At 37.9% G+C, this 22245-nt stretch overlaps 1 protein-coding gene across 2 annotated transcripts in view; it reads left to right on the top strand.

The window, feature by feature from the left end:
- The first annotated feature begins 10 nt into the window (after positions 1-10).
- Positions 11-22245, top strand: part of ARID4B (AT-rich interaction domain 4B) — an 86897-nt gene continuing 64662 nt past the window's right edge. For both annotated transcript variants that reach the window (XM_084202085.1, XM_084202086.1), the window contains exons 1-2: positions 11-213; positions 1328-1389. In XM_084202085.1, the coding sequence (XP_084058211.1) occupies positions 1384-1389 (6 nt within the window). In that variant the 5' untranslated portion in view covers positions 11-213; positions 1328-1383. The remainder of the gene's footprint in view (positions 214-1327; positions 1390-22245) is intronic.

The following is a 22245-nucleotide window of genomic DNA, read 5'->3' on the forward strand; positions in this document are numbered from 1 at the left end:
GGGACCGAGCCGTGCAGTCACCGCCGCCGGGGCCGCGCAGGACGGATCGGCCCCTCCGCGCGCCGTGCGGGGCCGCCGCCAGCGGAGCAGCTGCAGCAGCGTTGAGCGGGGCCTAGGGTGCCCGGAGCTGAGAGGAGCCTTCGCCCAGTTCCCTTCCGTGCCCCCCGCCTCGGGCCGGGGGAGTAGCGGGCGGGCGGTCGCAGCGGAACAAAGGTGAGGGCGCCGAGCCGGAGAAGGAGCCCCCGTGCCCCGCCGGCGGCGGGCGGGGAGGCGGCGGGGGGCCCCGTGGGGGCGCGGGGCCGGGCGTGCGGCGGCGAGGGAGGGAGGGGGGCGCTTGTTTTTCTCCTGATAGCGAGACTGCGGCGGGACTCGCCGATGCTTCGTCTTCCCCCCCCATCCCAAACACCCAGTGGCGGGCCGGGGGGAGGGACCGGCGGCTTCTCCTCCAGCCCCTCTGCCGGGAGGGACGGAGCCCCCTCCTCCACACTCGTACAGACACACGCTCCGTGTCCCCGCCGAGCAGGTCGGGCCCCTTTCTCCCCGCCCCCCTCCCTTTCTCCCTCCCCGTCCTCGCTCCCTTCTTTTCTTCTTCTTCTTCCTTTTCTTCCCCTCCTCCGACGCCTCCTGCCCGCTCTCCCTCCCTCCCCCCGCCCGGACCCGCTGCGCCGAGCCGGGGAGTTGCGGCTGTTGCTGCCGAAACTCCTGCGGCGGAGTCAGCGCTTTCCTTTATTTAGGGGGGGAGACGGAGGGAGGAGGAGCCGCCGCTACTCGGAGCCGCAGCCCCTACAAAAGCGTGTGTGTGTGTGTCGGGGTGGGGGGACTGTTCCCGACACCCCGCTCCACCGCCGTGCACACGGGCACTCTTCCTCGTACAATGGAGGAAGAGCCTCCTTCCTTCTCTCCTCTCTCCCTCTCCCCGGGGTAAAGCGAGGAGGGGGGGTGTTCTTTGCGCTGGGACCCCCGCGGGTGCCCTCCTGCCGCTCGGTGCCCGGGGAGGGGGCGCAGCGCCCCAGGGAGGCGGCCGGGGCGCCTCCCCCTCCCGCGGCAGCCGGGGGTGGGTTGTTGTTGTGGCAAGTTTCTCCTCCTCTGACAGAAATGGCGTCAGTGGCAGCGAGTGTAGGGGAAGCCGCGGCGTGTGGGAGCCGGGGGGGGAAACGGCGGCCGAGGAAAGAGGGAAAGGGGTGAGCCGCAGGAGAAGGGGGGATCCGGGGAGGGAAAAGGGGAGTATCGGGAGGAGCCCAGCGCCCCCACCCGATGTTTGGCTCCCCTCCCCCCGCCCGGTGCGAGCGGCTGGTGCGGTGCCTTAGCGCTTTGTTTTAAATTCCAGGTCCAGCCTCGGCCGCTCAGCCACAATCGAGGCTTTTACCGCAGCCTGAGCTCATCATGAAGGTAAAGCACTCGCTTGTGTGCCTGGGAGGGGAAAGGAGGGAGGGTTGCATGGAAAAATGCTGTCCTATCTGTCAGTCCATCTGTCCCGACCCCGGTGCGAGGCTCGGTGCTGGTGCAGATCCAGACTGCGGGCAGCTTCGCCCCCACTGCCGTGTTTCGGTGCCTTGGCTTGTTTGCTGATCGTGGGGCGGGCTTTGCTCCACCGCGTTATGCTGGGGGAAGCTGTAAGTTCCCGGAGCAGGGGCTGTTCTCCTTCAGAAACATTGTTTGTAGGAGAATAAGGACATGGCTGCCTGGGCTGAGCTTGCTTCATGGAGGAGCAGGGCACAGTCACCCTGCTCGAGAAAGTAACGTTGTGGGTGAAATGCTGGCTCTACAACATTGTTTACTTGAATAGAGGGTAGATTTACTTACTTTCTATTCGTCAATAGCAGTTTTGTTGAATGAGTAATCTTGATGTGATCGGGGAGGGTGCAAGTAAGTGATTCTCCGCAGTGAAATGATTGCTGTAAGGTGCGGAAAGATTTTAAAACAGGTTCTATTTTTCCTCTCGGTGCTGTGTGGTATTCATGTACCTCACTGTCATGAATTTTTCTTCTCTTAGACCTTTCTAGACTATTTATGTTTGGTATGTTATGCAAGCTAAATAGCAAAAAAGATCGCTTTGGTGGAATAGAATGATATCTTCTGTATGTGGCCAAGAACTGTGTACCTAAAAGTAGTTTTTAACAACTGAATTTGTTAGGTTTTTATTTTACCATTTTGCTGATATGTCTCGCTCAAACTGCTGTTGATGTTACCATCATCCCCATGTAATTCAGCTCCCGGTCCTGCTGGGCAGCAGTGAATCTCATTTCAAAATACTATAAATCTTATAAAAAACGATTGTTACAAACCTGTGATGCATCAATTCTTTGGTATTTGTTAATAAAAAAGAGCAGTCTGTATGTAGGTTCTTCTACTATCAAGAGTTTTTGCCTACTGTCTGTGAATAAGTATTATGTAAAATGTGCACCCAGTACTATATTCACTGCTAGAAATGGTGAATGAAATAGACTCTCTTAATTTCTAGATTGATCTGAGTTGTTGAGCAGTGAAGTCTTTCTGTATAGCTGTTAAAGGTTTAGCATGTTTTTTTTTTACTTTGGTGACTTTATGACAGTTTTTTTTAAAATCATGTTTTAATTGCCCTATGATTTTTCTTTAACAAGTGCTAAGATATAAAATACTGCACGTGTCTATCTTATTAAAAGTAAACTATTTATGAATTTACAACAACAGGCTGTTGAAGTTGTATGATAGGGAGCTTTCCAAATGTGGTTCATTGCCTGGTGGGGATACTGGAGATGGAAGGAAGATAAATAGGAGGCAGTATGGGAAGCTTTTTTCCCCCAAAGGAAAAAACACTTATTTAAATGACAGTTAAATTTATATATGTTTCTAATATTCTTTTTCAATGTAAACAAATCTTACAGTTACTATAGAGATTAGGTTCAGATACTGAGGTTTTAGAGCCATATTAATATGTAGATAGCTGGGAGCATGAGGAGGTCAGATCATAAGTAGAACGCAAAGTGTTCTGTGAAACAGTGATATAGACTCACTTCAGGCTGAATTGAATGTATAACAGATGATTAAATTTAAAGTGACAAATACAAAAACCTGTTAATAGACCCGTTTTTTTGGGTTTTTTTTAATCCTCAGAGCTTACTTAGTCTTCAGTAAGGTTTGTGCTACTATTGCATGTTTATTTTTAAAGCTAGGATAAATTCTGTCAGAGTGTTCAGGTGTTAAGTCTGTAGTTTTTGCAGTCTCTGTGTGTGTGTAGTGTTAAACTTATATATGCTTGAGATAACTCCAGTACTTTATTTACTGTGCCCTGGTAGTGTTAAGGGAGGTTAATCTGTAAGTCATTACTTTGAAGCTTTAGTTATTACAGGGAAACTTTTAACGGAATTGTGGTTCCAAAGAAATTTCTACGATTCAACAACCTAGCCAAGATTATAGGAGTTATACAGTGGATCAGTCCTTCTGTCTGGCTTAAATTTGTAATTTATTAGTTAAGCTTAAAGGATACAAGCTAGTCCAATAAGAAGCAGTAAGGGAGAATGCTTAAGAGAATTATTAGCTTTCTGTTTGTATCTCTTCAAGGTAACATTGACTATATTAGATCAAGATACTGTTTAAATATGACTGTATATTTCTGTGCATTTATTTTTTAAGTTATCCAAAGAGCACACTCTTTGGATACTCAAGGACGCTTCAGCATATAGAGGATTTAATGCTTTAAGACCTAGTCTTGCTTAGAGTCTGCTGATGCAGACTTGCTTCTGACTGCATGATTGAGGCCTCTGTTTTCATTTATGCCTTGGTCATTCTTTCAAGTGCAGAGCGTTGTGGATTCTGGTGCACAGAGCCTTAGAACTGGATTCCTTGTCGGTACCTTGTCTTTTTATGTGAACTTGAACAACTCAATTAGCTTTACTGACTCCTCTCCCCCACCTGTGTGGCATGGATAAAATGTTGATCTTTCTTTGTAAAACACAGTGAGGTATATTTAGGGACAGCACCAACATTGACACAAAAGTATAAGTCACTCGTGTTCTTGCATTTCACAATGCTTTGACACAAGAGAGGTATGCTGCCTGCTAAGAGATTACCAAAGCTGTTGGTATAATTGCTCTCCTTGTAATAACCCAACTTAATCCAAGGAAATAAAGTCCCTAGTATAAACCAGTAACTTTAGCCTATTAAGTAGTCTTCCCATGGACTGCTAAGACCACTTAAAAACAGACTTTTGAAATATATCTTACAAGAAGTGTTCAAGTCTTAATAGAATTATGCTTGTTATTGTGATGTTCTACTAAATCAGGCTTTTTCCTGTGTTGATTGACCTCTGATAGTACAGTTAGATAATGGCTAGGATTGCTTGCATGTTGTGAATTTTTTTGTTGTTTAATTTAGCACCTTTTGTATAAGGCCTTTTTGCATTAAGTATGTGTCAGAACAATGTAGAATCTGTTTGATCATTTAAAAAGTTATTGCATGCCATCAAATGACTACTTACTAAGTAGGTAGCAATATATGTAAAAACATTCTTTTAGAGTGCTTTTTTTTTAGCTCCAGAATCAGGAAATAAACTCCCTGAGAGCAAAGTGTCTGCTTTTAAAGAGAGAAATAAACACAAGCTTGGTTTCACCAGTGATTTGTACTAAGAACTGCTGCAAATGCTCATGAGATTTTTAATATGTATCATGGCATTTGTTTGATATATAAATATGTGAATGAAGTTAATATACTCACTGTAGTTAAAAAGTTCACTGCTGAGTGGGGATCAAAAGAGAAGATGTCCCAGAAGCCAGAGCAATGCTCTATGAATTAAGGGATCTGAAATTATTGTTTAAATGTTTTGATATTATTAGCATGTTAATGTTTTTCATTCTGTAAAGTACAAACCATTACATGGTTGATACTTGTCTTTGGTAATCCTAGATGTTCCTGGATGCTTGCTCAAAGTTGCCATGCTAACAAATTAAGAAAGCCATGCCTATGGTTTATGGTAGATTTTTTGTTTTGTTTTGGTTTTAATTCTTCCTGAATTTACATTTTTGTTTCAGTAGTCTGTCCTAGTGACCTCTCCAGCTACCCAGAGAGATCACTTGTGCACATTGGTAGCTGCTTTCCCTTAACGTGTGCCAGACCATTGCTCATATTCTCTGCCAATATGTCTGAATACAAAAGTAAAATATCTAGTAAACTTTTCAGCCACTAATTTCCAACTTGGAGCACAAGTCAGTTGAAAATCCCATTGGTCTTATGGAGGCTGGAAACCAGTTGTGGAATGTAGTGACCTTTCACTTTCTGGTTAACTATTTTAATTACAGCCGAAATGGAGATTTCTAAGGGAAGAGTACCATTAGAATAGTGTGGGATGGGGGCAGGAGAACAGGTAAGTCTTAAAAGTTGTTTTTACTCTATAACTTGTTTATACATTGTGAAAAATTATTTTCTTAAATTCTTTCCTGATGTTCCAGTTTGAACAAGTGATCAGAGGCAGTTACTGACTTCCTCGTGCTTGCATAATTATGTAGAAAGGAAAGCAAACACCACTTGCACCAAGCAATTACAAGTCACGTTGGAATAATCTGTGTTATTTTGAAATTGTTTATTTGCACTTTTTAAATGCTAGTCTTTGTATATTTTACAGTGCCTAAACAGCATGGAAGTCTTGAACTCAAATCTGCATGGGTAGTGTGTGGCTGTTAAATGGTTGTATTGGTTTATAAGGGCTCGAAGTTAATTAGACCACATAGTGGAAAAAAGGCTGTCTTACATTGAGAAGACTGAAATTGTAATAAACTATGAGCATTAGTACAGTTAAGTTGCCTGTATTATTATCTTCAAAGTTGGTGAAGGATTTTTGGATCAATGCTCTCACGGCAGCATAACTATTGTATGAGCATACTGTCTAAGAAAAACGTTAGTAGGCAGAATAATGAATGTGCATATCTTCACTGGAACACTTTGGGATGGTTATTCAGTTTACTTTGTAATCCAAAACAAGTATTGTATACATGCAGAGCAGAAGCATGCTGTGATACACATTGTAGATCTGTTTTCAAAGAAATTCTGCGTTGTAGTTGAAAAACCCTTTGAAACAAAATGCAAAGGTTTTGATATATTGAGCTTTACTGTCACTATCAAATACTTAATCTGAATGCTTTGCTGATTGAGTAAATCGAAAAAATAGTGCTAACTTTGAGAAGGTGGAAATGATACTATTGTCACAAATTGGTTTCAAATTTTTTGTTTAAATCCTACAGATACACACATTTTCCTTAGAAACATATGCTTTTATAATAGGCTAAAGAATAAAAGGGAGTTTGAGGTGCCCTCATTGAAAAAGGTAACAAATTTTACAGAAAAACTTAAAGCTTAACTTTACTTGGAACCCTAATGTTATACACAGCCATCCAAATGCCCGATTATTTATCGGTTCATACTTACTTGAAAGTAGTTAACCCACTTTCTGTTCACTACCTGTTGTGAAATGCAACAGTTAGATTCTCTGCATTTCTACTTAATAGGCCTTCAGCTGTTTTTTACTGAAATGTACAAAGCTGAAAAGCAGGGATCTCAAACTATTTCTGCCTTAAATGTGATTCAGGTCACAGTTGAGAAATGTAGAGAAGTCAAGTATTGTGGCTGCTTGCTTTTTAATTGATGTGCTTCGGTAAAAAATACTACTTTTTGCCTTTTCCACTTAGCACTTAGTGTTGTCCAGTTACTGTGCTTGCTGTCTTCCTTGGATATGTGCGTACAATGGCTTTTTAAAGACTTCTAGAAGACTTCAGAAGCCTCCAGGGAACTGAGAAAAATTGTTTAGCCCTATGCATAAACTAAATGTTAGTGATTTAATATGTGTTACCGTAATTTTTTTAAAAGGTTTTGATGGAAAGTCATAAATCTGGGTAGTTGGGTTTTTTGTTCTTTTTTTTCTGTTAACATGGGGTGACCAGATGAGGGGATATTTCAGGGAATTCAAGTAAGGAAAACACAGCAAGCCACTTTGATATTCAATACTTGACAAGACATCTATTTTCCTTCTGAAGATTAGTTTGAACCAGAGGAGAAATTCAATAAAGAGAACACTATTGTTTTTTGGGCTTTTTTTTTTGCTTGGCAGACTATAAAGCAGTCATGACCTGTTAAGCAAGAAGTGTTTGTAAGCAAGCTCTGAAAGCCAGTTGTGAGAATGTCAGAGCAGGGTGGAGGAGGGTGTTGCTGAGCTACCTGTAGCAAATTGGGACTGAGATGAGCCAGCTGCTCTGTGTGCGACCACTTGTGTGACAGTGACTTCCTGAGTGAGTATCTGTTAATAATTGAATGTGGAGTACTATTTTGGGGGTACCTGAACCTGTCTTCACTATGAAGAAAATTGTGCTGAACTACAAAAAGACATTTTCCTTACTGTGAGTGAAAGCAGTAGGAAAAGGCATCATTCCAGTTAACATGGAGTTACTTGCTCCCATTGCTGTTGTCTGTGAGCCTGTATTTGCTCTAGAGTGAAGATGGTAGTCAGTACACCAAAGAGAAGGCTTTTTGGCATCCAGAACTCCCAGTTTAAGTAGTCTTTGATTGTGACTTATACAGATCTCCTTAAGCAGTAACTAGAGACAGCATTCATCAGTTGTCATTTAAGCTATGTGTGAATGCAGACATCTATAGAGCTTTGCTGCAGAACAGATCACCCAGGATGGACAAATGTGAATAACAGTGTTCTTGGGCAGAGGAGTTTGCTGTTCTTACTGTTTAATCTGTTGGTTTGTCCCCCAGCAACTTGAAGTAAAGGATTTTGTTTCATAAGTAGTTTGTCAAACTAAGGTATTGTATGGTCAAGGAAGAATGCAGTCTTGTCTCCTTCTTCCACTCTTGGCTGTTTATTCTCATTGTCTTCCGTGCTAGCAGTCCATTTATGTGGTGCCAGAGTACACGGAACTAAGCTGAAATTAGAAACAATCAGATACATAGACTCTTCACTTGCAGACTGTTCCTGCACTGACTGATGCCTGCCAGAGGAAGAAAGGGCACAAAAGCAGAAGTGCACAAAGACTGATTAGGATTGGTTTAAACTGCATGTGAACACACATCCTTCCCCATCCCTCTGCCAAATTAGCAGTTTACAGTCATTAGGCTAAACATTTTGTAAACTCCCTACAGGTGAAATTGCCATAGAAGGTTTTTTGTGCTTTCTTGATACCTAGAACACCAGACTTATTTACAGGTTTGAAGTCCATAATTTCCAGAAGATTTTGAGTGAAAAGATTTAATTGAATTGATGCTGTGTCTTGAAAGGAATGAATAAAATTCAATTTTTAATATGATAAACATAATGGAGCAGTCTTAAAGAAGAGATGGTATCAGATGAAAAACCTCATTTTTTGAGGCCAGTATAAGCTTTGCTTTCCCTCCTCCTTCAAGTTCTTCTTCAGCATTTGGAATCTGAAGAGTACCATTAATAACAATTATGTTTCTTACTACTTAAATTAGTGAAACAGTTGGTATTATAATTTTCTGTAGAAAGATATTTATAAATATTAGATTTTTTATCCTGTAAAGGTGACAATTTCTATATGCCTAGAATACATTTCGAAAATAGGTACTTCTACCAATGGATGGAAGATGTAAGCAATTGTGCTACCTTTATTCCAAACTTAAACAATAGGGAATGATAATTTGGGGAGAAGTTACATCACTCTGATAAGGAAGTTGAAGGGAATTGAAGTAAAACTTCCAATTTTTTTTTTTGCATATGTTAAGAAGGTCTGTATATTTATGGGTAGACGAGTGGAGACTTTGTGACAGTTGGGTGTTAATGCCAGTTGGAGATGGTAGAGAGAGGTGTGTGACATTTTCTGCTTATTACCACAAACTCATTTCAGATATTTGGATGATATGTTATCTCCCTTTCTAAGAACTGGTGTTCTAGCTGAGCTTTTATCTGTGATCCTTTCCCTTTTCCCTCTTATGTGTCCTTCTAACTTAGTATTCCTCATCATTTAAGACAATCCTTCTAAATGGGATTTGGGAAATGGGATTTGACTTCAGTAAAATTCAGATCCAAGTGTATCTGATGCAAGGTTTCCACTGTAATAAATAATGTAGTAGAGAGTAATTTGTTTTTTTCACATTCTCTTCTGATTTGAAAAAAAAAATTTCAATTTGTGGCAGGGCAACCTGATCCACTGTGATAATTTTTTCTTTCCTATTTTCAGCTATCCTCTCAACAGCAGATTGCAAGCACTAAATCTCATTTGTACATTTAAAATAGTCCACTCCGTGTTTTCTTTAAAATAAATGTGGAATACATTCTTCTAAGATTTCAAAGAATACTTTAAATTAATTTAAAATGGTGGAAAAGACTTTCCAATATCCTTTATGAGCATTTAAGTGAAAGAGTGTTAAGTTAATCTTCCTGTTAATGCTGTGACACTTAGGTTGGCATAACTTCTTTTCCTGGGAGAAATAATAACGGATTGAGACATTTTTTTAAATGAGTACATGTTATACCAGCATTTCAGAATTCAGGAATTTGTAATGGGAAATGTGTTTTCACTTTTTAAACTTATTTTACTGCTCTGTTTATTGAAAGATAGGTGTTGCTGCAATATTAAATGAATGTAACTTCAAATTACATCACTGAACTTAAAAATAAAATAGATATCCTTCTTAATCTTTGTACTTCCATAAATGTAAATGCATTTTTGAAAAGATAGCAATAACTTTACATATTTCCACTTCAGTTTTTTTTAGAAGGTTGCCCTGCTAGATGGGCGCCAAGGGAGATAGTGAAATACTTAACCAAAAGTAAGACTGCACTACTGTTTGAAAATGAGAGTTTGATATGTACCAATATCTTGCTGCCTGGAACAGGGACAAAAATGGAGACGATACTTCAACTTTGAGTAATTTCCATTTTCTAAATGCAGATTCATCCTGAGGTGCTCTTCTGGAGCTTTACAATGACAATCCACATACCTTTAGACATAGGCCATGATTTAGGTGACCGTGTGGTGTCTTTGTCTTCTTTGCAGAATTTCCTGCAATGTTGGACAATTTAAAAGATATTAGATCTTGGATTCTTTCCTTTACTCACAGATTACTAGTGCAGTATTTACATTTCTAAAATTCGAGTAGTACAAAGGATTGTCGCTTGGTGACATACTGTATTGGAAACGTGGGTTGAAACCTGCAAAGTCATTCTTCAGATATATTCTGCTAGTCTTGATCCATTTTGGAATTGGAAGGCTCCTGCCAAGTGTGTTCCCTGCAATATTTAACATGAAGTTCCAGAAAGTATTATGTATATTAGATGCCTGTCCACTAATACAGTTTTTCTTTGCTAGTAGCTCTTTGGCTGTTGCTAATATTCTGATTTCATTTTACTTTGCCAAGCCAAAATGTTGGATTGATAAAGTAAACATATTTCATTTATAAACATTTAAAAAAAACCATTAAACATTAAAAAAAACATAAACATTAAAAAAAATCTTCTATTTCATACATTGTACATTTAAAAAATACATATTTATATGTACGCTTGCTAGTGTAGGGTGGTTTAGGTTTTTAGATGCAAGTAAAGTGTATAAGCTGCTTTTGTTACATTCTCTATTGTAAGGCAAATGCTCTTTTGGTGACAGGATAGTAATAATAATATATATGAGAGAGATAGGTGTATGTCCTGCTGTGACAGACTTTTTCACTGGTGTTGTATGTGCCATTGGTAGCATCTAGAGAGCAACTCAAGTGATAGTAGGTCAGCTTTAAATTAGTGAAATGTTTTTATCTGTGGCTCAAGTAGCACTGATTTTAGTTCAGTAGAATTGTACGTACTCTTTTTACATTAAAATAGAGAAGTCTTCCTTTTTGTCACTTGAATAACTTCCTATGGAACAGCGCATATTTGAACATTTGAAATGGTGTAATGAAATCCTAATTATGGTCTGACAATAAATATTAAACATAGCATTCATTATGTGGAATAAAAATGATCCATGATACTTAAGCTGGCCTCATCAAGTTTCTCTGGTTATGTGTATTGTATTTACTTAATTGGAGTTTTGAGGAAACAGACCAGCTTTTAAGATCTTCATATGAATATACATATATGTATTAAAACAAGCAAGCAAAAACCCAGAACGAAATGATACATTTCCTTCCCAGGTACTTGATTCCAGACAAATCCAGATACAGTTCCAGAACTATGCTATCTTACTGCTGTAGCTGGATATCCTTACCATGTTTACTCAGAATTGAACTTGGGGAAAAAATCCAAATCACTGCAATACTTGAATGTGATGTGCAGATGGGACTTGTGTTTACAAGAAAACTCCTTAGTTTTAAAGGAACTGCACCATCTTTCCTTTTTTTTTTTCTGGCAGTTTCTTTTCAAACAGCTTTTGTGTCCACTGAAACAACATTCCAGCCAAACAATACCTGGGCACACTAGTTGCTTAGTAAGGCCAGTGTGAATGCTTTAACTGGGTATTCCTCTTCTAGCAGGGTGATGCACAGTATTTCTGTGAAAATAAATATTACATTGGGCTGATTTGGCATACAGTAGTACTGGAAGATTAGGTTTATCTTTTAAGCCAAGTATTTCAGAATTTCTCTTCAATTATCTTCTTAGACTTAGGAAAAAACCAGTGATCATAAGCACATAATTAGAATTTCATTGGCATATGAAGTTGATACTGTAACCTGGTGATTTGATGGAGACACTGATATTTTATTGAGGTGCATTGAGACTCCTCCATTGTGTCTTGGAACTGAAGACCTCTTGAGGTGCCTCTTGTTCAACTTAAAAGAATGGAACAAGGTTTCATGTGGGAAGTAACATTAGAATTGTTGACATACAAAAGACTGTCAAGTAAAACTTAAGGCAGACTTTTTCTCTTTCACTTGAGTAATCCTAAATGTTACTTTTTGAAAAGAGGCTAAAAAAATGAAGGTTTTAGTATAAGAGGCTTAAAGACTTCCAAGAAAAAAACTGGGCTTTACATAATAGCTTCAGCACACTTTAAAGCAGTGAACAGACTCTTACACTACCTATGCAACTTCAAAATTTTTATTCTCTGTTCTTTAATATGTTGAAGAGTTTTGTGGAATCTGAGCAAGGATCTTTCTTTAAATAGTCACTCCCTGGAAATGGCTGCCATTAGTCACAGGCTAAGCCAGCTGAAGATGTTTTGGAAACAGGTGCAGCAATGAGTAGCCAAAGAAACAGAAATATTCTAGGTGAATAATTTGGATAAAAGGTATGAAATAAGTAGTTTAGGTTCTTTAATTCCTTGAAGTCTGAAAAGTAGCCTAGCTAAATACTAACTGCATGTATATTGTTCTTTCTCCCTATATTTCTACAGTGGCACTTACACTTTCTGTGTAGCATGTGTCTAAAATATGTCTTCATAATTATGCAGCACTTGACAAATCTCCTCCAAACTTGTCTTCAGCTGGGTATTTCTGTTTTCTTAATATCTGTTTTATTTTTAATGCTTGCAGGCTTGGTTGGCTATGGGTATTTTCTGATGGAAAGTCTTGCATCGCTGTTCTGAATAGTTGCCACATTGACTACATTTTGCATTTTTCCCCCAAACCTCCTTTCACAAACTTAAATGCTGAACTCTTAGTCTGCAAGATGAATGCTATTGGGGAGAGGAATGAGAAAGAGAAATTATTACTTTCCTTTAATATTCTTGCTAATGACCATGCAAAAGTATTTGGCCAGTAGTATTCTCCAAAAATGAATTGAGATAGAAGTTTGCATGTGTGCTTATGTTTGTAAAACTTATGTAAGTTAGGAATTGTATTCCTGCAAGTTAGGATACTTGTAAAACTAGCTTACAGAAGAGTATTATAAAAGAAATGCTATAGTATTTATGATGAAAAAAGATCAATAAAAACTGTGGACTTGAAATTTTTGTCCTCACTTTTTTTTAACACATATGCAATTGTACTAAGTTACTTATGCCTTACTCCAGAAGAGGGATTTATTTCTCTTAATCTGGGGAAAGTGTGATATACAAATAAGTTGTTGGTTTTTTTTCTTTTTAACATGGAGTGTGAGGGAAGGATTTACAATTTATTTAATAGTTTGAGAACTGTCCATTTGAAAGACAAGTGTATTGTGGAAAATAATGTTTACATTTTTCTGGAAGAGGACTAGCTAAGTGAAAATCAAGTTTATTCAATAGTAGAAGTAGTCTGCTTGTGAGCATTATTATAATTTACTGCAGTTTTCCTTGGTAAGTGATTTGTGGTAATTTCTTTGCTGCCCCAGCTAACCAGTGTCCAGCTTAGTTAAGACATCTGTGTTCTGCAAGGATGTGTATATTTCACCTGACAGCAGTGGCCCAATAGATGCTGGTAATAAATGTGAAATTTAACAGAAAATAATGTGGGGCTTTTTTCTCTTTCAGACCCAGATAATTGGTTATGTGTTTATAATTGGTTCTATAGCTGAAATCTTAGCTTCCAGTCAAGAACAGCAGATTGGTTATCTGTACTCCTAACTAACTATTTTATTGTAGTGGCAGACCAAACCTAATTTTCATTGTTTTTTGTGCTGCTTGGCTACTTCTACATAGTGCAAGTGTGCGTATAGTAATGCTAATACTTCACTTCTCTTTAACCCTGTTTGGGTCTTGTCTCTCATTGTCTTTAATGTAGTGCCATGGGTTCTGTAGCCTGTTTCTAAGGAGATTTGAAGATAGAGTTAAGAAATCTTGTTGTTAATAGTCCGGTTCATTATTCAGGGACCTATAGCTTCATTAGAATATTAGGGGGAACTCAGAACATTGAAAAACTTTGGCTAACGGAACTCTCTTATGTAATCTTATTTATCTACGTATATATAGTCACCTTTTTCTTTGCACATGCAATAGTTGTGGTTGCTTTAAATTTTTACTGGAGGTTTTTTCCCCCCTTTTCCTTTTTTTTTACTGGGAGAGGAAGCTGAAGAATTTTTTTACTTTTTTTAAAGGTGTAATACCTTTATAGAAAGATGAATCTCCATATTTCCATAAAAGAAAGATAGTATGGAGATAGATATTTGTATTGCAGTATAATTTACTGTCAGTTCAAAGATTGTAAGATTGTTCAAAGATTGTAACACTTCAGGTGTTTCAGATGTTAGAAAATACAGCCTCTGCATGGACTGAGGCGGAAGCACTCTTGATACTTTGCATGCGTGTAGTTATTGTATGCTATTTGTATCTTAGCTAATGTAATGTAAAATATTTTTTATTAGAATGTAGAATCTTATTCACAGGAAATTTGGAGAGAAAAATGAATATTTGTTAAATGCAAAAGGGGAAAAAAAAAACCACAAAGGAAAGGATTATCATCGGGACACTAAAAATACATCTAGACTGTATCATCAAAGAGACCAGGATAGATTTACCTGTAAATTATAATACTTGTAATTTTTACTTCCAAAACTTTATGCAGTGAAGGTAATAATGGTCAAGTTTGCACTTTTATATACACATGAACACGTATGTATATATTTTAATATCTAGAATTTACCTACAGTTCTTTAAAAGTTTCAGTTTGTTGGCTAGCTTGCCTTGAATTTCATGACAATTGTATTCTATTAGATGTTTCAAAAGTGTAATTGTAGCATCAGGAATTTGAGGAAAGCCAAATATAAGGGCTTACTGTTTTAAAGCCAAAAATATTGCACTCTTGGTGTATTAGTTGTTTTATCCAATTGAGATGTGTTTTGTTAGTTCTTGTGTAATGTTTCCCTTGGAGACTCAAGAATAGCATAGCAGATTACTGGTGAGGAATAAATGGCTAGTTTAGACCAGGAGTGAAGATCTGTCAAAATGTTCCAAAGGAGGATTCCTTTAACACTGAAAGCTAAGGAGAAGTGTAGGGATTAGTGTGTATCTAGTTGAAGTCAAACATTGCCAAAACCCAAAAGAAGTGAAAAGTATTTTTAGTTTGGCTAGTTTACAAAATGAGAGTCTTAAAAGTTATTGCTGGCATTGACCTAGAAAGGAAGACAAGACTGTTGGTCTGTGCATGCTAACTCTCCTGAAGCCAGTGGAGAAATTGAGGATATTTTTTCAGAGCAAGTAACTGGAAAGCAGAGGAGATCCTTGTTTGCCTGTTCTAAAGTGCATCTTCAGGTTCTGTTACTTGTATTTATATCTTAGTGAATTTGGGCCTTGCACTTTGTCTGAGATGAAAACAACCTGTTTGGAAAAGCCAGGAGAAAAGCAAAAGGCAAGTTGGTAGAGAGAACTGGAGTTTTTTCTGTAGGTAAGGTATCTTTGTGCTACATGCTATTAATTTAATATAGTCTGAAATGGAGACTTAGATGACTGTATCTCCACCAAGTCTGAATTTATCAGAAGAAGCTAGATGCCAGAGGTGTAATTTAAGGAAATGATCTTTGCAGTGGTATTGACCCTTCCTTCAGGTGATGTTTTTAATTAAAATGTCAGGCTCTGTGAAGGGGGAGAAAGTCTCCATATTCATATTCCTGTAACTGCTGTGCTTCCAGGTGCATGTGCTGTGTCCAACAGTGGTAATGGGATCCCTGGGTTAAATCCATGCAAGACCATGAGAGGACTGAAAGAATGTTTTCTCATATGTTGATCTCTGTCAGTGTGGTGTAATGTGAAACAGGTTTTCTGATTCAAGTGTGCCTTGAATCAGAAAAGTGTCTGGTATTGCTGTTAAACCTAATGGGGCTGCCCTGTGCAAGGCAGTGACTTGTGAGCAATCTTGCTTGTTCAGCTGTACGGCTCTGGTTAATTTTCTTGTTCTACTGTAGATCTCTGCTCCTTGAAGGACTTCTAAGGATTGCCTCAGCACTGTATTATCATCTTGATGTTATCTGGAGTCCATTTACATTAAATATCACATTTTTCAGGAAAGTCAAACCAAGCAGTGACTTTTGACAGGACTGATCCCATTTATAAATTGAATTAAGTAAAATGCCTCTTTTGTGGTAAATTCTGAAATTTTTGAAATCAATCTTGAAATTGGTTCTCAGTTTACAACTGGACTTCTTGTTTTACAAACACAGATTAATTAAAAATTGTTTTGTTCTGTGGTCTAATGGTAATGGTATTTTACTAGTTCTCCATAAAAATCAAAAGTTAGAGCATTCCTAGAGAATGCTCAGTTAATCTGCTTTGTTTGCAAATAATGTGTGCTGGATATAAAACTTAACATTAACTGGTTTTTTGAGTGCTATCCAAGTAGATTAGACTTTGAATACAAACTTGTGTTTGACCTTGCATATACTCCAGTGCTGAAGTGCTTTCAGTCAGTTTAAAGCCACTTCAGGGTTTTATTGGAGACGTTTGACCGAAGGCTGTTTGTTTGACACTCTGATCATTTGAAGAAGAGACAGCTTGACTATAAAGATATTAAAGAAAAAGAAGGTAGGATGGTAAATGTCATCTTTCCCATCCAGCTAAGGGCCCCATACATGCAATTTTTGTAATTTGGAAAAAAAAAAAATTTAAGTGCTAAAGTGTGCAATGAAAAGGTAAATATAGAAAATGCTATCAAACACCCACAGGAAAAGAAGAGGATTATTTTCTAAGTTTTGAAATTTCTGTGGGTTTTTTGCAACAATTTTGAGTTCTAAATTATTGTGGAGTACTGCTTCGTCTCTTCGTTTGGGGCAGGCTGCCAGTTTGCCCATTGAGTTATCTGCTCCTACTTTGTTAATGCTGCTGTGTGATCTTGCAGTGAAATGATACAATGTACTAAAGTGAAGGAATAGCAATTTAGCAAAAGTATCAGAAACAAGTGAATTCATGAGTTGAAGCACTTTAGTCCCTAATCAAATCTGTATCAGAACAAATGCAAAAGAAGGATGCACGGGGAGAGGCATCGTCGTTCATTGGATTGGAGTTTGAAGGGCCCAGGCTTTTCCCTTTTACACTTGTGAGTTGTTAATTTAACTCACAAAAGAAGTATGAAAGAACACACCATCTGTTTTAACTGCTGGTGGTGAGCATCTAGCAGTACACATCTCCCCCCACCTTTCCTAGTTTCAGAAATTAAGAACTACTGTTGGCAGTAGGTAGTGTGTATCACCAACTTTGACTATTTAAGCTCATCTTATTGGATTTATTTTTGATCATTACTTTTTTGTTGTTGTTTTCTGCAGATAGAGATTTTAGAATATTTATCTTAGCATTCCTGGCTTTCTCAGAGGAGTGAATAGGTTCAAGCCTTTTTACTAAACTGATTTTCTTACTTTGCATAATGATCAAAACTCCATCCTGATGATTATTCAGAGGAACCAGGAAAAAACAAATAAATGAGTATGATTTGCATTTAGAACAGTTCTGTTTGATTAGATTTCTATCATAAAGAAACTATATACTTTTGCACCAGTTAGGTTTTAAAGCACTTACATGTTTAGAAGTTTCCTGTCAGTTCTGTAGCAGTCAGGCTGTTTTGCTTCTTGCCACATGTCAGCTCATAATTCTACACAAAGCATTCATATTTTGATTCTTATACAGGTAGTTGCGTATTTTGGTTGCAAATACAGCAGAAACTCTGTTAGTCATTTCTCACTTTAAATAAGATTTTTCTTTTAGTAGTCCCTATTTTTCTTCTTCCCCTCCTGAATTTAACTAAAAGGCCTATTCCACCTGTTCCTTTGCAGAGATAAAACATTATGACTGTTGCCATTTCAGAAATCTAGTAAGAAACTGCATTAAATACAAGCTATGTTACTAGGTTTTTGTAAGCACTAAGAAAAATGCATTATGAAATTCTAATCCATTATAATGGATGTCTTTGAGGCTAAAAACCACACAGCTATAATAGCCACAAGATTGCAGGATTTCAGAGCAATGAATATAAGTACAAGGCAAGGCAGCCAGCTTTGGCCTACATCATTTGTTGAGAGGAAGTGGGGACTGACTGCAACAGTTGAGCTTTTAAAACTAAAGAAGTGAACAGATTGTTGCTGAGTGGAGTTGTGTACAGAGTATTTTTAAAATTAGTATTATGGTAAGTTGGGCTCCAACCAGAGATGAAACCATGTGCATACTTCCTGTCTGTCTGAGACATCGCACAAGTGCCTGGGGGTGGCAAAATGAGTTTTGACATACATCATCACAAATCAGAAGTGGTAAAGCTGGTATTTCTTTGACTGAGTGATTTTTCTGATTACTTTGATAGGCTGTTTTGTGTACGGAGCAATTCACAGAATCTTGAAAAGCACAGGTAATTGTTTAGAAGACTTCATGTTCTGTAGCTACCTTTTATGAAAATAGTTTGTTTTAGCTGTGGGAGTTCCTTGTTGATTCAGAATTTGAGTGTGAATACATATTGCCATATTAGGCTTAGTTTGAACTGCTACCTCAAAAGCTGCTTGATCATCCTTTTAGTGTGTATTTAGTAAGACTTGATTTAAAGGTTCAAAGTGGCGGAGTATTTTGATTGATCTTATGATCTCTCCAAGCAACTAGTTACACGGCATATTAACATCCTTTTTTTAACCTAAAAACTCTGTTAATCCTGAAGCTATGGGATTTTTAATGCCCTAGACTATAAGATTAAAGGTCCCTGCAATATTGTTTTCTTCCTTTGCAATGGAAGAGCACTTGAGTCTGACACTAGGCCAAATCCAGCGAAGGACTCTAGCTAACCTGTGGGTGTTTGTGATACTTCTCAGTGCGAGAGATGGCACTGTGAAAGCCTCCTCTGTATTACAAATGTGGGTATGTGGCACTGGGTGCTCTGTCCACTGGACAGAAAGAATTTGGTAATAGTGCTTTGTAAAGTAGGGTAGATTCTGTTGGATGGTTGGCTCAGAACCTATCTGCAAGCACTCCTGACTCATTCAGGCATCTCATTGCTCTAATGTGCTTCATGTCATGAATTTGCAGTAGTTCAGATCCTCTGGAGGAGTGAGGCTGGTGCTTTGCTCAATGAGTCAAGACTCCCAGCACATTGAATGGAGAACTTTGCTGCCTTCTCATCTAAGGTTTTAGTGTCTGGGGCTGAAGACAGCCAGCAGGCTGGGCTGGGGACCATCAACACTTGCCAGTTTCATGGTGTGGTACGTGCTGCATTTGTAGTTCACTGCCTTTGAAAATGGAACCTGCTGCGTGCTATCCCTGCCTCCTGAGGGGGCAGTCCTCGGAAAAATAGCCAAAAAATAAATGGAACATGAGGCAATGTCATATTTCTGCCAAAAAGGCAAATGCTGTACTGGAATGTTAAAGTATTACTTGAAAATTGTGTGAAATTGTATTTGCTTCTCTTGCAATTAACTAGGCCAATTTTAGTCACCAACTAGGAGAAATATGTGAGGTAATTAAATCAAACTCCAGAGGGACAGTTCAAAATACAAGGGCCTGTAGGTAAATATAAATACTTATTTTTTCACGTAAAAGTTACACCATAAGTTGTTGTTTTCTTTTAGAAATAGGATTATTCTAAGGAGCAAGGAGTTGCATCTCTTTAATGTTACTAAGCAGAAGTACACTGGTCTCCATTTGCAATATTGTTAAAACAAGAAATAACAGTAGCGAGGAGTGTTTAGCTGAGAAAAGCCTGTAAGCACTGCAGAGTGCAGGATATTCATTCCTAAATGTAAGATTAGGTGTTACAGACACCTGTTAGGAATAATACAGCTGAAATGATCCTGCTGAGAGGAATGACCTTGATAACCTTTTATGTGTTAATAAGTTTTTGTTTGTTTTTCCCAGGAATCTCATCCATTGAAACTTAACATTTAATAAACGGGTTAGATGAAGTTGTTTCAGTCTCTTTGTAGATATTTCGTAAACTAATTTTCATAGTTCTTTCTAAGTGTCTTGTCCTTGGCCAACAGTTTTACACCAAATTACTATGCAGCAGTGGCGGGAACATGGCAGATGTAAAATCCACTCTCTTGTCTAAAGTTGCCTGTGTTGCTGTGATATTAGACATTTTATACTACCCGGCTTTTGGTACACTCTTATGTGCAGTTGGCTCTCTGCTGCAAATTCTTTTTGTCTCCAGAAGCACAGTGCACAAGTTTTTAGTTCCTGAATGCTTGGATTTGTGCATAGCCTTCATGTGCAGATTGGTTGGGCTTAACTTAGTAAATAATGTGTCTTGAGGAAGGACTGATTCTCAGTAAGAAAAGTTCTCTTTTTTAGCTTTGTTTTGTATTTGTTTTTTGTTTTGTATTGTTTGACAGCTGTGTGTAGGGTTGGCATTACTTTTGTGTACTACCCCATCATTCTCCTAGCTAGCAACAATGGCAAAAACCAAATCCAGAGGCTACACATTAATTTTTTACCAGACTAATGTTGTGATTTAATGTGTTACTCTGTGAAAGTTTTAAAATGGTATTCTAAAAAGTACTTTATATTAAATTACAAATCAGCTGCAGTCATGATTTCATACAAATATATGAAATAACATCTTTAATGCTTAGAATTTTGGAATATAACTTTATCAGTACGTATTTAAACACTGTCAGACAAATAAGATCGTAGCTGTGTTTACTGAATTGATTTGGGTCGGTGTTTCAGAAATCTCATTCTGCTCAGGGATTTTGAATTGTATGTCATTCCTTCAGCTTTCCCTTTCTCTTCTGACTTAGGAAAAAAAATAACTCCTCCCCCCTTTTCCTTCCTCATAGCCAGTTTAGAAAATGTTGTACAAACAATGGAAATAAACCAAGGCAAGAAATTTTATTTTGTATCTACAGAAAAAGGAGTCATGGTTTATGGTTGGGGTTTTTTTGGGTGTTGGTTTTGAGTTTTGGTGGTGGTTTTTTTTTAGGTTCAGTTTTTCAATTTAGCATTACTTTGCTTCTGAAGTTTTACACAACAGAAAATAGTTTTTTTAATTGATGATGATAATAAACAGAATCTTAATATGCCACAATTTCAGTGAAAAAAACCCCAGCATTCTTAGGTAATTATCTGATTTTAGTATCTGTTCACTGATCTTGGTCTTGCTAGTTTTACTATCTAAAAATATTTCTGTCAACTAAAATGTCAATATTATCAGTTACCTAGAATACAGACAAGTCATTTCATGTACATAAAGTTTCCTGTTCTGTATACTGTTATACTGAATTTACTGTGCAACTAACTTCTTAAAAAGAAAACAATAATTAAATTGTCTTTGACTGGAAATAGAAATAATGCCCAAGAATTATCAAATTGTTTTAAAAATAGGTTTGTTTGGCTTTTTTTCCTCATGAGATTTCATTGATTGTTGTTTTTGCAGACTTTACATAGTCACTTCATCATGTTGCTCAGGAACAGCCTGGACTGGTCCGTTTGATTAAACTATCAAATGATCTTTGTTCCAATCCATTTGGAATGCAAGCATATCATTAGTATATCATTCTTTTCAGTACTTTGAAACATTCCAAGTTTTTCATAGCAGCATCTCTAGACAGAACTGTGGCACATTTAAAAAAAAGAGAGACAAGTTTTCCAGACCTAATAATTTAAATAATGCTCCTAAGCAACATCAGAAGCTTTTAGTTGGCAAAAGGGTGTTAATCAATGTATAAATTGAATTTAATTTAGTTGAAGTGCTAAACAGGTATTGAGAACATTTTTTTGCTGAATTATTTTACCCTCCAACAACAAACACTTTACTGATTGCTTCCTTTTTTTGACTTACAGTTCTCCATACTAGAATGAATTTTGGTTCTTGTGCAAAACACAGGAAATGTGAAAGAAGTCTTTAAAATATTTGTGATAAAAAGTCTTCATTGAGAAGTTCCTTATTTCAAATTAATTGTTACTTTTTTTATCTGTATGTATGTAGAAACTGTTCAAGATTGAAATGTACAAAAGAGTCTGGCCAAAATTAATGAAGTTGTATGTACCATTTTACACTGCTAAGCTGTAATATTAAATAGTTTAATACTTAGCTGAACCTTACAGGAAAAAAAATGCAATCTGGTAGCTATGGCAATAATTGACTTCAAGAAAGATTTTATATTTAGGGGGATAAACAGCAGGAGTAGGCATTCAAAATATCTTTTCTTCGTGTAGTCTTTCAGCAATACAGAACAAGAGACCTACAGAAGGAATTGTAAAGAATTGGCATTATTTTTAGAGAGCTTGATCAGCAGTTCTGGAGTGTTTTTATAAAATAAGACATTTTATAAAGTGATATGCTATACTGATAGAAAGAATACAGATTTCCATTCTTAGGTCTGAAAGTACTATAGAGAAACATCAAATACTTGCCTTTGAGTAAGGTGTACATTACCCCCATTCTGCAGACTTGAAAGTTGGTACAAGCCTGCTGGGCCGCATCATGGTGCACCAAGTCTGTGACCAAATTAGG

The sequence above is a fragment of the Fringilla coelebs genome, assembly GCF_963513975.1.
Source record: "Fringilla coelebs genome assembly, chromosome: 3".
NCBI lineage: Eukaryota > Metazoa > Chordata > Aves > Passeriformes > Fringillidae > Fringilla > Fringilla coelebs.